Source organism: Eschrichtius robustus, chromosome 5, assembly GCF_028021215.1.
Source record: "Eschrichtius robustus isolate mEscRob2 chromosome 5, mEscRob2.pri, whole genome shotgun sequence".
NCBI classification, from domain to species: Eukaryota; Metazoa; Chordata; class Mammalia; order Artiodactyla; family Eschrichtiidae; genus Eschrichtius; species Eschrichtius robustus.
The window spans coordinates 32,642,553-32,658,988 of NC_090828.1; the positions used below are offsets into that span (position 1 = coordinate 32,642,553).

The following is a 16,436-nucleotide window of genomic DNA, read 5'->3' on the forward strand; positions in this document are numbered from 1 at the left end:
TTAAATAATATCTCTGGGAAGAATTTTTGTGTAAATAGCTAAGTATGAGATTTGTTAACCAGTAGAAAAGTAGGTGGTAAGGTTTGGAAACTTAAAGTACTAGTTTGTTTCTGTATCTCTTTCTATAGCAGTCTGGGATTGAAACTGAGAAACTCTTCAGGTAATTCTTGCTAGATCATTTTGAAAAGCAGACATGTTTGTGACCACAGCCCGTTAATGATGAATTTTGAGAAGAACGCTTTCAGTCTTACTAGGATTTCATAAGGATCATGCTCTTCATCTCCAATCAGAAGAAATAACAGTATTTGTGGTGATAAAGGTCTTTTATGTAGTTACCAAACCATTTCAGTTTAATTCTTAATTTTTTTTTTAAAAAAGTGATTTTGGCATGGAGATGGTGACTAGGCTATGCAGTTCTGTGCTGAGGAGAAAAAGGAAAGAGGAAGCAAAGAAGAGGAAATAGAAAATGATAATGCTTGAAGGAAAGTATGTGAGGGCCAGCTGTCATGTGTGGGGTTTTCTTTTTTTTTTTTGGCCGCGCTGCGTGGCTTGTAGGATCTCAGTTCCCTGACCAGGGACTGAACCCAGGCCACAGCAGTGAAAGCCCGGAATCCTAACCACTTGGTCACCAGGGAACTCCCAGGGGTTTCCTTGACTGTGGGTTTTATTGTCCATCCCTGGCGAGGGGCCAAAAAAGAGAAAAGACAGGTAGATATCAGTCCAGCCACTCTGGGTGGAGTGGACTCCATGCTACTCCACTGTAGATGGCATTTCTACTGAATACAATAAAACCTTGTATTCTTCCCTATATTTTAAATTCCCTGACATACAGATGTGAAGAGCCATTCATCAAAAGAGTTGGCTCCTAAACTAATGCTGTGACAGTTCTTTTTTTATGTATAAAGCTGTCTTTAGAGAGAAAACAGGTTAAAACTATTGCATAACGTGGCTTGCTGCTAGCAAGTTGCTTTTTAACACTTCAGAAATTTTCAAAAAATATTTTACTTACTAAGTTGGTGGCTGAAACTTAAATTCTTCTTTATTTCCTCATTTTAGTTAACTACAGAGTCATCTATGCACCTGTATTACCCAAACGATGTTAATGGATTTTCAACTTTATATTAAATCAGTTTTAAGTTTTTAGTGGTTGTTGAATCATCTGAAATTGTTTGCAAAATTTTATATGTATTTGCATTTTTCTGGAAGAAGGTTCATGGCTTTTATCACATTCTCAATGACCTCCACTCCCACCCCGACTCCATCCCCTGCCAAAAAAAAAGTTAAAAAACCACTCTACTAGATTACCCATTTCTTGGCATCAAGGAGTATTTCTTATTATTTCCCTTTTTGCCCCAGCACCATGGACACAGCAGATAATTATAATAAGTATTTGTTTATTTGAACTGATGAATAGATTGAGTTTTAATATGTTTTCAATTATATTCAAGTTTTACTGAAAACATTACCTACGTACTATTCTTCATTTCCACTGAGAGAAGGAGGATTAGGCCTTAAGTTGCAGCGGAAGAATTTGGTTTGAGCTTAAAGGAGAATTTCCTAGCTGTTTCCCGAAACTTTGAAATAAGACACTGAATGGCTGGCTGTGGATCTCCTTCAGATGATAGCTTTAAAAACTGGATGGACACTATCTAAATGGATTCAATTGAAACAAATGAATAAAGAAGATAGCATTCTAATCTAATTCCATGATTCTACAAATAGACTATTCAGCATTCTTTTTCATTTGAAATCTATTTGATAATTATAAAGAGAAATTAAAAATTTAAAAGACTAATCGTAATATTTACAAATTTATTTAAATAGACCCTGAATAACTGTTGACCCTTTCCCTGAATTTCTCTGTTGTAAACACCTTATTTTCCTTATTGTAGAAAGGTTGGAGAGAAAAAAAGTGTCATTTAAAAAGATGGTGAGTTGGGACTTCCCTGGTGGTCCAGTGGTAGAGAATCCACCTTAACAATGCGGGGGACGCGGGTTCGATCCCTGGTCAGGGAACTAAGATCCCACATGCCACGGGGTAACTAAGGCTGTGTGCCACAACTACTGAGTTCACGTGCCTCAACTAGAGAAGAGAAAACCCGCACACCACAACTAGAGAGAAGCCTGCGTGCCGCAACAAAAGATCCTGCATGCCTCAACGAAGATCTCGCATGCCACAGCTAAGACCCGATGCAGCCAAAAATAAATTAAATAAATAAATAAATAATTTTAAAATCTTAAAAATAAAAAAATTAAAAGGTGGTGAGTTAACTTACAAGACACCCTACCTTGAAGTTCAGTGTGATTGTAGACTTCATGACAGGCAGTATAGCTGGTTACAGTTTGCCCTCACCTTAGTAGAGCTTGAAAAGAACAAGGATATTCCATCATTGTTTGAAGTTGTAGCCACTTTCTATTAAGATCTTGGGTCTCATAATTTTGAGTCCAGAATTGTGCCTTATCTTCAGGGTAATTCATTCCAACAATGAGGCTCTGTTGGACCAAAAACAAATTCCTTTGAGGAGAGAGAAAACAGAATTCTCTGCATTATTCCTTTTTATTTCTTATCTTACCATGCCCATATTCATGTACCTAGCTTATTTTATAGTGAATTTATGTAAAACGAGCTCAGTCACTATACTTGATGTATTCAATATTTGGAAAGATATTTACTCCAAACTGTAACTATCTCAAGTGCCTTAAGTAAGCATATATCTAAAAATTGAAAAAACTATAACCAAAATGATGTGAAAACCAATTATACTTTTCCTTAAGGCTATTACTTAGAAGAACTTTGGTTGTATTAAATATTATATGAAAGTTCACTTAATCATACAAAAAAAACTTTATTCATCTTTTTATTATAATTGAAGCCTGAATTTAATATGACTTATTAAGCTTTGTTTTTTAAAGAGTTTGGATTCTGACAAGCCCACGGAACCAATAAAAAGATCTCCTCTTCGCCAGGAAACAAACATGGCCAATTTTTCTTATCGCTTCTCCATATACAACTTGAATGGTAAGACGTAATTGGAAATAAAATGTAAAACAGTGTATTAAGTTATATAATGTGGAAATAATACAGTAACAATTACAAATAGCTCAATATAAAAACCATATATGCATAACTTGACTGAGCTCTTATATTTCTTGATTTGTATATTTTATTACTAATTCAAATGATCACAGAAAAAAACAAACTGGAACATAACTAAAATAGTTTTCTAGTAGAGTTATTAATAATTGACAAAGTACATACTCAGGTAGAATCCTACAACAAACTTAATTGCATTGTTGTATTTTCACTGGAATAAAGTCCAGTGAAAGTGAAATTACTTGTTACTAATTTAAAACCGGCCCCTCTGGCCTTTATTTAATGAACTCTACCTAGTCAGCTTTTAGTTCTTAGAACTGACATTTCAATCTGTAATTTTTTTAGGGCTTAACATTTCTCTTTTTATGCCCTCAGATCTTTAGGTATTAACATCTCCACCAGGGCAGTGGTCATATTAACAACTTAGAGCCTCTGGTAAAAAATTGCATAGGGGATGTGGTTAAAACCATGGAACAGTATACAATTTTTCCATTATTTTTATCTTTCAACTCATAATTTTATTCTCCTCTGATTACTACAAATCTTAAAAGATGGACTCTTTGCTTCTAAAATTTTCTCTTGGAATTTAAAACAAAAAAACTGTTAGAAATCCTGTATTTGATAGGCGTTAGGCCCAATAGGATGAATTTTTTTGCTTTTCCCCTGGCATTCATTAACTGATTTATAATAGAATGTATAAATTCTAATTCATTGTGTTCTGGAAACGTCATGCATGTTGTTCATTGCAGAAGCTCTGAATCAGGGAGAAACTGTGGATCTGGATGCCCTAATGGCCGATCTTTGCTCAATAGAGCAGGAGCTCAGCAGTATTGGTGCAGGAAATAGTAAGCGTCAAATCACAGAAACAAAAGCCACTCAGAAGTTACCTGCTAGCCGACATACATCAAAACATGGCACCTTGAAAGGATTGTCTTCTTCGTCTGATAGGATAACTAAACCCTCTCCTGCCAACTACTCTCTGGATGACATCACTGCACAGTTAGAACAGGCCTCCTTGAGCATGGATGAGGCTGCTCAGCAGTCTGTGCTGGACGACACTAAGCCCTTAGTAACTAATCAGCACAGGAGAACAGCGTCGGCGGGCACAGTGAGTGACGCCGAAGCGCGCTCTGTTAGCAACTCCTCTCGTTCAAGCATCACGTCTGCAGCCTCTAGCATGGACTCTTTGGATATTGATAAAGTAACACGCCCTCAAGAACTGGATTTGACACATCAGGGGCAGCCAATTACTGAGGTAAGTGGACGGAACTTTCTTCCCTGGTATTTCAGTATTAAAATAAGGAAGAGATGATATTCTTAAAATGCAGTTCTAATCAACTTTCCTGTTTTTTCTACATTTAAAGTTTGTCAAGAATACCTCTGAGCTAAGCTTTAAAATCAGACTGCAGAGTATATTACCAGATATAGCAGTGTCATAAAGATGATTAAGAAGAGATTTAGTTTCTTCAGTTTTATTCTTGTGACTATTTGAAGTCCTTAAATTAATGTCAGTTGTATCACATGATTAAAAAAACTTGAAATGTAATTTATATTTGATGATATTTTGCAAAGTTATGATAGCTATTAAGCTGATAATAATTGCTTTCTAATATATGTTTATTACAAAAGAACCTTTTGAGAAAATGACTCGTATCCCCATTATAATTCTCCCAGATTCTAGCTCTCAGGGTTTACTCCATTTTATTGTCAAAGAGTCGGTGTGATGTAGTGGAAAGAGCCACTGGGCTTGGAATTGGAAAACTTGGTTCCAGGTGTTTCACTACCCATCAAACCTACATGAGTTATTCAATCTTTGTGAACTTCAATTTCTCATAAGTGAAGTGGAGCTAATAGTACATGGTCTACCTTCCTCATACTGTGGTTCAGAGAATCAGAAGAGATATAATATAATATGCATGAACAGATTTTAAAAGATGAAGTTTTTCTGGATGTGATGGGGTAAGGGTAAGGAATGGATCTGTGATAAAATAAGTTTAGTAAAAGCTGAGCTTGATGAAGGTGAATTCTTTTTTTTTTTTTTTTGATTTTTTTTAAAAATTAATTTATTTATTTATTTATTTTTGGCTGTGTTGGGTCTTCGTTTCTGTGCGAGGGCTTTCTCTAGTTGTGGCAAGCGGGGGCCACTCTTCATCGCGGTGCGCGGGCCTCTCACTGTCACGGCCTCTCTTGTTGCGGAGCACAGGCTCCAGACGCGCAGGCTCAGTAGTTGTGGCTCACGGGCCTAGTTGCTCCGTGGCATGTGGGATCTTCCCAGACCAGGGCTCGAACCCGTGTCCCCTGCATTAGCAGGCAGATTCTCAACCACTGCGCCACCAGGGAAGCCCGAAGGTGAATTCTTTATTGAGTTTTTTTCATCAAGGAGAAGGCAATTTTGTTATAAGGTAGCAGCAAGAAAGAAGAAAACCTATGGGGCAGAATAAAGCCAGCCTTCCATTCAGTTTATATATATAGTGCTCTCTAATACAGGGTAAAATAATTTATATTAATCAATACTAAGGTAAAATCTTATAAAACATTGTTTAAGGAATTGCAGAGAAATTCAAAATTTACACCTATTACTCAACATTATTGATTTTCACCCCATTGATTTAATTCATTAGGGTAATTTCCATCAGTCATTAACTCTTGGTATCCACTAGTACTTTGTTCTAGGCACTGTGGAGCACAAAAGAAGCATGAATCATGGTAGTTTGGAGATAAATTTAAGTTTTATTGCTTGTAAAGAAAGTTAGCAAATTACATCAAAGAGTAAACTTTCATTTATTTAAAATGAGACTTTTCTAAGCGGTATATATTCTATAGAGAACTTGAAAACTTATTTCTACCTTGTGATACCTGGGCGTTATATTTAGCACCAGCTACTTAGCATGCATCACTTAATATCTTTTAGACTTACCTGTTGGGATATGAGCAATATTTTATTAGGGATGAGCTTGCTTGGTTATTTTGTGTTTTATATGTTGATTATTCCTTCTTTCCAATCAGATTATTTTGAGTTGGGTCAAAATGCATGAGGACAGGTTATGAACTAATTAAGAATCTTGGTGTGTGTGTATGTGTGTGTTTCCATCTGTAAAATACACTCATTATAAAGTTCACTCTGTAAAGTACACTCATTATAAGTAACAATTGAAGAGCAAATAAAGTAAAAAGTGAAGTCTTCTCCTAGCAAACACTTCACACAGTATCTAGTGGTATCCATGGGCAAGGATAGCAGTGTTCAATGGTATAATATTTAATATAAGACTTTAATATAAGGTTTGGTGAGTAAGCCAGCAAAAAACAGGGAAAGGAGTTAAAGTCTTCTCTGTCCAGCCTGTTCTTTTGCCTTGCCCAGATGGGTAGAAAAGTGGTTGAACAAATCTGGAACTTGTTTCAATGTACTTTTTTTTGGATCTAGTCTGTTCCAATTCAAACCAAGAAAACTAAGGGAGGCTTGCTAGATCCCAAACCAGTGTATCAGATTACCACCAGACTCAAATACAATTTTTTAAAAAATACTTTAGTTTTGCATGCATGGAGTTAAGTCATATCGTTCTAGGGACTTCCCTGGTGGCACAGTGGTTAAGAATCCGCCTGCCAATGCAGGGGACAGGGTTCGATCCCTGGTCTGGGAAAATCCCACATGCCGCGGAGCAACTAAGCCTGTGCGCCACAACTACTGAGCCTGCGCTCTAGAGCCCGCGAGCCACAACTACTGAAGCCTGCGGCGTGCTCCACAACAAGAGAAGCCACCACAGTGAGAAACCTGTGCACCGCAACGAAGAGTAGCCCCCCTCACCTCAACTAGTTAAAGCCCGCACGCAGCAACGAAGACCCAATGCAGCCAAAAATTTTAAAAAATAATAAATTAATTAATTTAAAAAACAGTCATATAGTTCTAAAGAGACTTGTTACCAAAAAAAAACTTTGCTACACATGCACACACACACTCATGCACCCTGTATTCTGCTTGCAGAGGTAAGTGCTTTCTACTCTTTTAGCTGATTCTTAGTGTATTTACCTATCATTAAATCTATAAGTATATCACTATTTCTTGATTATTTTTTTCAGTTGTATGTATTACCTACTGTCTTCTCACTTTGGAAATGAGGATATACTGCTCCTTAGACAGTTCCCCTCTTTTCTCCCCTCCCGTTCCCCCATCCTTCCAATATATTTTGGTTGGGTAGCTATTCAGTGTTTATATTATCATGACTGTATACATGCAATTTACTGCTAAACTGTATATACTTCTGTTACATTTCCTTTTGGGGACATTACCTTTTGCTTTTCCTGGAATTAAGAATTGTCTTTAGATTTCAAAATAGCTTTTTGTATGTTTATCACTATTTCTACTCCAAACTTTCTCCCAGTTGATTAAATCTCTTACTTGGTTTGAACAAAATTGGCGTTCTATAAATTTCATCTTCTTAAAATTCTTCTCTGTCTTTTGTAGTCTTTATTCTAGTATCCTTCTTAGGTCTTTTCTCTCAGGTGGGTAAGCTTCTCCAGAGAAGATTCTTCCAATCCCCTGCATGGAGGGCATATGCTTGGCTGCCAGTGCTTTAGCACTCGTTTGGGAAAGAAGGCATGGCATGTGGAGTGGTCCTCAACACAACCTTCCATTTAATCCTTTTAGGTCAGGGCTGTTGACATCTGGGCTGGATAATCCTTTGTGTGGGAGCTGTCCTGTGCATTGTAGGATGTTTAGCAGCACCCCTGGCATCTACCCACGCGGTGCCAGGACTACATACCTCCCTCCAGTTGTGACAACTAGAAATGTCTCCAGACATTGATTGCTACGCGTTCCCTGTGAGGCAAAATTGCCCCCATTTGAGAATCACTGTGTAAGTAGAAAGGGTGAATAATAGCAGGTCTGAGCCCTTTTTTTCATGGGAAATGACCTTGGATTTTCCTTCTCCTGGCATTCTTTTACTAGAAACTTGATGAATGAATATATAACGTATCCAGGTAATATTGTTTATTGTAAATTGATGCTGATTGGTGAGTGCATATGGATCAGGAAGACTGTGAGTGAACTATAGAAGCCTGTGAAAAGACACTGAGCTTGACTCCTGTTGTGCAGTGTGTGACTCTTGTAAGTGAGCATGAACATATCCCTCCAGGGGCCCTGGAACCTACACTCATTGGCTGTTAAAATATGCTCCTGGTTCCTGTGGAGCATGAAGTTTCCCTAAGCCAGGGTGATTTCTGTACTTATTCACATGATCTCTTTCTCTTACAGCGGTGGGTCCAAAAAAGGCCCCTGGTGGGCTGTATAAACCCCTTCTGAAGGTAGCATGCCGCATGCTAGCATGCTGTCTTTGTCTTTGTCTTTCTGCAGAACTAAATGAACCTGGTGCCAAGCTGTGGTCTTTGGGGTGCTATGAATGAATATCAGTCTGAACCTGAGACTGCTGCTGGTGGCAGGAAAGGAGGCAATCTGGGAATTAACTGCTTTCTTAAATATGCTTTCAACCGGTCCCACCTTCACTTCTGCCGTTTCTGGAGTCATTTGAGGTTACAGAGTGTAAATTGGGGCACTCCTTTGCTTTTCTCCAGTGCTGGCTTAGCATTCAGCTTTCCTTGGGCCTGCTGAGTTTTTTTTTTTAACCACTCAGCCATATGCTTTCTAGCTTCCAAATTTTTGTCATGTCTTCTTATGAGTTTGTTTTTAAAACAGCAGCAACAACCAAACCCTTTATCTTTGTTTTAGTGAGATTTGGGGAGGGATTAGAGCTACCTCATTGGCCATTCACAGTCTCCTTTTCATGTCTACTGTCTCTTGACCTTGGAGTGCCCCAAGGTGCAGTCCTCAGACTACCTTTCTGTCTGTATCTACTCCTTTTGTGGTCTTACACACTGACAACTCCCAAATTTTAATACCCTGTCATTTATTTAAGGCACATTTTCCCCCCTACATCTTAGTCCCTCTAAAAACAATGGTTCTCAACTGGGAGCTATTATGTCCCCCAGAGGACGTTCAGCAATGTCTGGAGACATTTTTGGTTGTCAGTGACAGAAGGGTGCTCCTGGCATCTGGTGGGTAGGGGCCAGGGGTGCTGCTAAAATCCTGCAATGCACAGGACAGCCTCCACAGCAGACAAGTTATCTGACCCAAAATAGTGCCAAGATTGAGGAGCCATGGTCTAAATCAGGTGGCATCGGTCACTCACTGTCAGCAAGATGGCAGTTACACTGTGTTGTGTGAAGCTGTCTGTTGACAGTTTCTGATAAAGATCAAGAAATACCAGCATTAAATCATCTTAGATTCAAGGGAATACAGGTTTCTTTAGCCAGCGCCTCTCCCCTGAACTCCAGGCTCATGCATCCTATTTCTAATCAACATCTCTATTTGGTTATCTAATAGGTAACTCAGATTTAACTGGTCTAAAACTGAAGCCCTGATTTTTTTCTCCTGAACTTATTCCTCCTGCAGTCTCCTCCGTCTCAGTTAATGGCTGTTCTGTCCTTCCAGTCCATCAAGCAAAACCCTTGGAGTCTTTATCTCCTTCTCTTTTTTTTTTTCCCCACCCTGCTTCCAATCCAGCAGCCAGTTCTGTTGCCTTAACTTCAGATTATATCCAGAATTTGATCACTTCTCACCACCTTCACTGCCACCAAACCAACACTGTCTTGATATAGATTTTTGCAATAGCCTCCTGATTAGTCTTCTGTGTTCACTGTTCCCTTAACAATCTGTTATCCACATGGCAGCCAGAGTGGTCCTATTAAAGGTAAGTCAGATCTTGCCCCTCCTCCTCTCAAACCCAAAGGCTTTGTATCTTACTCAGTATAAAACCAAAATCCCTGCAGTGGCCTGCAGGGCCTTACCAGATCTGCTTTCCTGTTGCCTGCTGCTGTATTCCTTTCCTTCCTCCCTCCCTTACTCTGTCAGCCATACTGCCTCCCAGTTGTTCGTTGCCAGAAGTCAGAGCTTGCCTCAGAGCCTTTTCTCTTGTCCCCCTGCCTGGATGCCCTTCCCTGTGATAGTACCCCTTTACTACCTTTAGGGATTTGCTCAAATGTCACTTTCCCAGTGAGGCCTTCTGTGATCACCCTATTTTAAAATTGAACTCCTCTTCCTCTGCCCTGTGATACTTTTTATCTCCCTTTTCTGCTTTATATTTCTCTTTATTTTATCACCATTTAAAATACTATATATTTTACTTTAAAAAAATAAATTTATTTATTTATGTGTGTATGTATGTATGTATGTTTGGCTGCGTTGGGTCTTCGTTGCTGCGTGCGGGCTTTCTCTAGTTGCGGCAAGCGGGGGCTACTCTTCATTGTGGTGCGTGGGCTTCGCATTGCAGTGACTTCTCTTGCTGTGGAGCACGGGCTCTAGGGGCACGGGCTTCAGTAGTTGTGGCACGCGGGCTGAGTAGTTGTGGCTTGTGGGTTCTAGAGCACAGGCTCAGTAGTTGTGGCGCACGGGCTTAGTTGTTCTGCGGCATGTGGGATCTTCCCAGACCAGGGCTTGAACACGTGCCCCCTGCATTGGCAGGCGGATTCTTAACTACTGTGCCACCAGGGAAGTCCTTTACTTCTTTTATTTTGCTCATCTGTCTTCTCCCACTTGAATGTGAGCTCCAGGAGGAGAGGAATTTTTTGAAAAATTTCTTTGATTCCTGTTGTGTCTTTAGCACCTAGAACATTATTTGGCTCGTAAGAAGCAGTCAGATATTTGAATGAGCATTTAAATATATGCACATGTTCAATCCATCTTTGTCTAGATGTCTTGCAGTCTAAAATTATCAGCAATTATTTTCTTTCAAGATGGTGGACGGAGTGCCATGAGTGAAGTAATGTGTAAAAATTCTGATAGTGAAACTTTTTTTTTAGACACCACTAAGTTCTTTAGAGGAAGTAATTATACCTGTTTTAAGAAACCTAGGACAGAGTAGTTACTTGCACTGAAGTTTGGTGATACAAATATCAGTTGGAAAAATCAATTTGAGATTGGTACTATTTTGTCTTGGGGATGTGGGTATTCAAACTGCCCATTCAAAAATAAATAATTCTGTGGCTTATCTTTCTGCCTCCTTGCTCTCTGAAGCCAGCAGGGATAGGCACAGTATAATTTCACATCAGGGAGAGTATGTCTTTTTCCCCTCCTTTCTGTTTCTTGACTTTTGTTGAAATACTGTGCTTCCAGGCACTTCACATATGTTTATTTCATTTAAGCCTTCCGCTATCCCTTTGGTACGGGCATTATTCCAAAGAAGAGATTAAGTAGGTCAAATAACTGGGAAGTCTATGTTTGAATTCCAAAACTACAACATTTGCCTCCCAACTTTTATCAGTATCTTAAAAATAAAGTGAAGCTGATTATCAAAAATGATTATTCCCTGAATGTTAAAGAGTGCTTTAAGCATAAAAATATTTTCCATGGATAAACATAAAAATGAATTACAGAATAATTTTAGTTAGTATTCTTATGAAATCCATCAGTAATGTTCATTTGCTAAGTTTTTAAAATTAGAATTCATTGTAGTTGAAGTAAATTAGGGCTCTTTATATCTAAAGCAATGTGAAATAAATGTTGCAGCTGACTTGCTGGTACTTTTATTCACATTAACTGATAAAACAATAATTTTTAATAGGACAGCAGTTTTCAAATTTAAATAGTAATTTCATGTTATAAATTTTATATAAAGTAGGGTCTACTGATAAAAGGTTAGTGCTAAAATATACCTGTATGTTTATTTTCTGGTGGGATTTAAACTAATGATTCCTCTGAATTTGGAATTTTATACACAAAAATGTGTTTTTAAAATGAAAATCCTTTTAGAAGCTTTTACTGAAGTTTATGGTAGATTCAAAAAGTTTTGCTGAATCTTTAAGAATATTTGATGATTGTATTATAAATATTTTGATAGGAAAAATTTCCTAAATATCTGAGCTACTAAAACTTTTCAGTGTTATATATTCTTTCCTTATGTATATAGGGTTTTTTAAATGAAATATTTCATGGATACACCATTATAACTTGTGATATGCAACACAGCATATCATAGCTTCAGTGCAATTCCTTTACTTCTTTCACTTTCCCAAACTATTTCAGGAATTAATGTGTGCAGAAATTTTGAGGTATTGGAAAGAAAACAGCAATTGTGTTGTAATATCAGGTAGCATTGGCATTGAAGGCCCAAATTATTCTTAGAAAACAACCTTTTGCTCTGAAGTATTAACCAGGTGGGAGCACAGGGCTTTCTGAAACTTTAAGAGGCCTACATATCTAAAAGATTGGGGTTATTAATTATCACAGCTACATTTCGCCTAAAATTCTAGTGGCTGTGTTGCTACATCTCAGTGAAATTTATTCACATGTACCAACTTGGTGTTTAATTCTAGATTTCACTGGCCTAGTGAGATTAGTAGAAGGAATAGGTATGAGATGAAAGAAGAACTGAAGATTGGTGAAAGCCAGGGGAAAAGCCTGGTCATCACTCAAACACTTTTCAGACACACCACCCAGTCAACACTGGCATATATGCCCTGATCCTTATTGTGTGGGTTTCTTAGAAATATGTGCAGTGTTTCCTTGAGGAAGTGAAAACGCTTCTTTATTCGGTTTTAGGTCTGTTTTGTTTTTCTTTTCTGTTTTGTGTTGGGAGAGCTGGTAAAGGACCTTATACTGGCTATATAATGGCCAGTTACATATCTAGGAGAGGAATGAATGGAAGAGGGGGAAAAAGAGAAAATAATATCAGCTACTATATTGAGTACTTATTCTGTGTTGGGCATTGTGCTTTACATGCTTAACACACTGAATCTGTACAGTGCCTAGTGGAATAGGTACCATTACCTCTATTTTACAATGAAAGGAACTAAGGCAGAGTGACTAAATAACTTTCCCAAGGGTTTGAACCCAGACAGTCTGGTTATAGAGCTCATACAGCAATGCCTTGCTGCTTCATCACAGAATTGAAGGAGGATCAAGACAAGGCTAGACTGGCCAGTGCTTCTCGGATCCAGACCTAGAGACAGAACTACATGGGCAGAAGAAAAAAGGCAAAGAGATTTATGCAGTAACATCCCCATCTTGTGGTGTTTTAGTATATTCCTGAATATATTGTTAAAATTTAACAGCTATAAGCTAGCTCTAATCTAAATGAATTGAGGCTTAAATAAAATTCAGGTGATGGCTGGTGGTTTCCCACTTTTGATATAATAGTAATGTAATTATTACTCATTAATGTTTATAGCAACTTTTGGAGATAAATGCTGTCATTACACCATTTTACACATGAGGAAACAGGTTAAATAATAAGCCCAGAGTCACGTTGCCGGGAAACGACTGAGCTGGGGCTTGAAAGCAGGCCCTCCGGCTGCAGGGTCTGGATTCTTAACCATCACGCTATATTTATTTTTAATATTTGCGAAGAGCACATACACATATCAGTAAGAGATGATAAACGTTTTGTTGAAGCATTAATGCGTGTTCACAAACCTCCACTTTCTTCCAGTTGTTATCTAAGGTGCGAGCTACCAAAACGAAGTGTTTTATTTTGTAGCCATGGCTTTGGTAGAAGGTCATTTCTTGATTATGGTTGGGCTCCTGTGTTCAGATCAATGCTTCTCTATACATCCTCCCCCGACAAGATTCTGGCTCATAAATGGTACTTTTAACACGTTACAGATTCAGTTCAAGAAAGTAGTGATCCATAACTTACTTTGCAGAGATTTGTGGAGAGTTTTTGAGAGATTGATAGAGAACGTGATAGCTTTATAATAAATGAAAGTTTTTGAAACTGAGAAGGTATGGAGCAAAATTTGTGTGCAGAATTGACCTTCACATTCACTTCTCTTACGTGTTTTGAGCACAGCTTTTAGATTTGTGAAAGTAGTGATGAAGAAAAGATAAAAATTAGATTTGGGAAGATAACTTTTTTGTAGTATTTAAATATTTTATGGAAATGGAACCTATTTAACATTAAATAAATGATTTCTATCATTCCATAATCCCTTTTCATCTTCGTTAAGGTAACAACATTTAATCTTTGTTTGTATAGGTACTGTTTTCTATTGTCTTTGTTACTTCCCATATGTATATTCATTTTTGGTAAGGATATGTTGAATTTTAATAATATAATGTTCCATCATACTGTTTAACATGGCATATAGGCAGCCATCTCTTGTTGAACACCTTGGATTGTGATTTTTTTTTTTTAACTAACCAATAAGTGTTTAGAAGTATGATGGGAGCTTGTGTGAGATTGAGCCTAGAGAGAATATATATTTTTTAAACTTTTTATTTTGAAATAATGTCAAATTTACAAAAATTTGAAAGAATAGTACAAAGAACTCATGAAACTCTTTACTCATGTTCACTAATTTTTAACATTTTGCCACACTTTATTATTTTTTATGTATATACATTTTTTTCCTGAACCATTTGAGAGTTGGTTGCATTTATCATGCCTTTTTAGCCCTTAATACTTAAGTCTTTATTTCATAAAAATGAGGATAATGACATTATAGATTTGATAGGCCTCCCATTGATGCAGTGATTGACACAGTGCTATAGGATATGTTGACTGAGAAAATGTATAGAGAGGAAAGCAAAAACAGTCTTGATCTGGCCAAGCAAGTGGCATGAAGGCCAAGAAGTAATAGTTATTCATACATTCCATAAATATTGGAGCACCTAGACACTGTGTCGGGCTGTAAGGGATAAAACTGTGAACATAATACACAACGTCCTTAGGAGATTATAATTTATTGTCTGAGGAGAGGGGTGTCAATACAGACAACCAAAGAAGCAATTTTAGTACAGTGAGGAAAGTACTATGATAGGAAAGACAGAAACCTTGGTTAAAAGGTCATTGATGACTTTGAGAATGAATTACAGAATGCATTACAACTCAAAGGATGAAGACTTTGGAGAAGAAAGGTGGATGCTAGACTGCAGGGAATTAAGGGATAAGTGCAAGAGGTACACTGTAGCTGAATTCGAAAGTAAAAAATAATGAAAGTAAAAAATAATAGTTTAACAAGAGGAGGGTACCCAGAAGAATTGAATATTTTTCTGTCCTTCTCAGCCCCAATAAGCTAGACCAGTTGAGTATCAGAGACTGAGATATTAGAAGGGGAATGAGTGGGATCTAGGACATGGTTAGCTTTGGAGGGGAAAAAAGGGTATTTACTCATATAGAAGTGGAGAGAAGGATGAGACTATGGGTGTAGTTATAGGATACATTTTAGGGATGAAGATCCTCATGATAGATGCAATTTTCTTAGAAATGGAAGGAAGTGAGGTCATAGGAAGAGGTTGAAGGATGAAACCAGGAAGTTGAAGAACTTGGAAACTACTTGTTCCCTCTAAGAACAAGCTTAGAGGGAATGACTTAGAGAGAGGAGAAAAGATTAAGAGTACTGCCAAAGAACAGTTAAGGCCCAGTTGAGGTTCAGTATGAATTGGTAGTGGGCACACTGTTTCTGTGTAGTTCTCCAATAGAGCTCTACTGTCCAGAAGGAGAGTGAGGTTATCCTTAAATTATCAAGGGTTAGGATCATCTGGTTCTTACCTTTTCTATTTTTGCACAGTATAATGAGGTGCATGCAACTTTTCATTACTATTTTGTTTCAATGATTCATTTCAGTGATCTTTTTCTCTTCCTGCATGACAATGAGAACTGCCCTCTTCCACCTCCTTTACCTGTCATTTTCTTCCTTCCTGCATTTTCACAGCATGCTATTTCTCTGAGATGTCCCAGCAAGCAGGCCAAGCGTCACATTGACTTCACAGAAGAACAGGCTGAGCTGACACCTGTAAGTTCTGTAAACATGTCTGTCCATTGGGACTACTTAAATTTTATCAGCAAAGAGGAATGCATTCTCTAGAACTCCTGATGGTGGAACCTTGTCGTATATCTCAATTTTTTGAACACAAACAAAGCTCAGTAAATAAGCAGAAACAAATGAGCAACGGTATGATACAGTACCATTGAATATTAAAACTCATGGTAAGATTATGTTGGTGGTTGTATATCTGGTATAGAGAAATTTTATATCAGAACCTTTTTTATTCTTAAGCTAAGGGCTTCTGTAAATTTCTCAAGATATTACCAAATTTAGCTGTTCTTCAGAATGGGGATATCAACTGTAATGACTCTTCTGCACTGATGCTTAACAGAAAACCTCATCTCTTCAAAAATGTATCCTCTGGTCCGTGGTTGACAAACCCGGCTGCTTCAGCGCTGTGCTGCTCTATGCGGTAGCCACGAGCCACGTGAGGCTATGAAGCACTTCACGCGGTAATCCAAACTGAGATGTGCTATAAAGATAAAAACACGTCCTGGAGTTTGAAGACTTAGTATGAAAAAAGGAATGT

General features: G+C 37.8%; 1 protein-coding gene across 5 annotated transcripts in view; it reads left to right on the forward strand.

The window, feature by feature from the left end:
- RAPH1 (Ras association (RalGDS/AF-6) and pleckstrin homology domains 1) overlaps positions 1-16,436 on the forward strand; it is an 88,739-nt gene that overhangs the window by 33,194 nt on the left and 39,109 nt on the right. For 3 of the 5 annotated variants that reach the window (XM_068544619.1, XM_068544616.1, XM_068544620.1), the window contains exons 3-5: positions 2,914-3,019; positions 3,844-4,349; positions 15,794-15,874. In XM_068544619.1, coding sequence (XP_068400720.1) covers positions 2,914-3,019; positions 3,844-4,349; positions 15,794-15,874 — 693 coding nt within the window. The remainder of the gene's footprint in view (positions 1-2,913; positions 3,020-3,843; positions 4,350-15,793; positions 15,875-16,436) is intronic. The other 2 variants (XM_068544617.1, XM_068544618.1) reach the window with 1 other exon arrangement.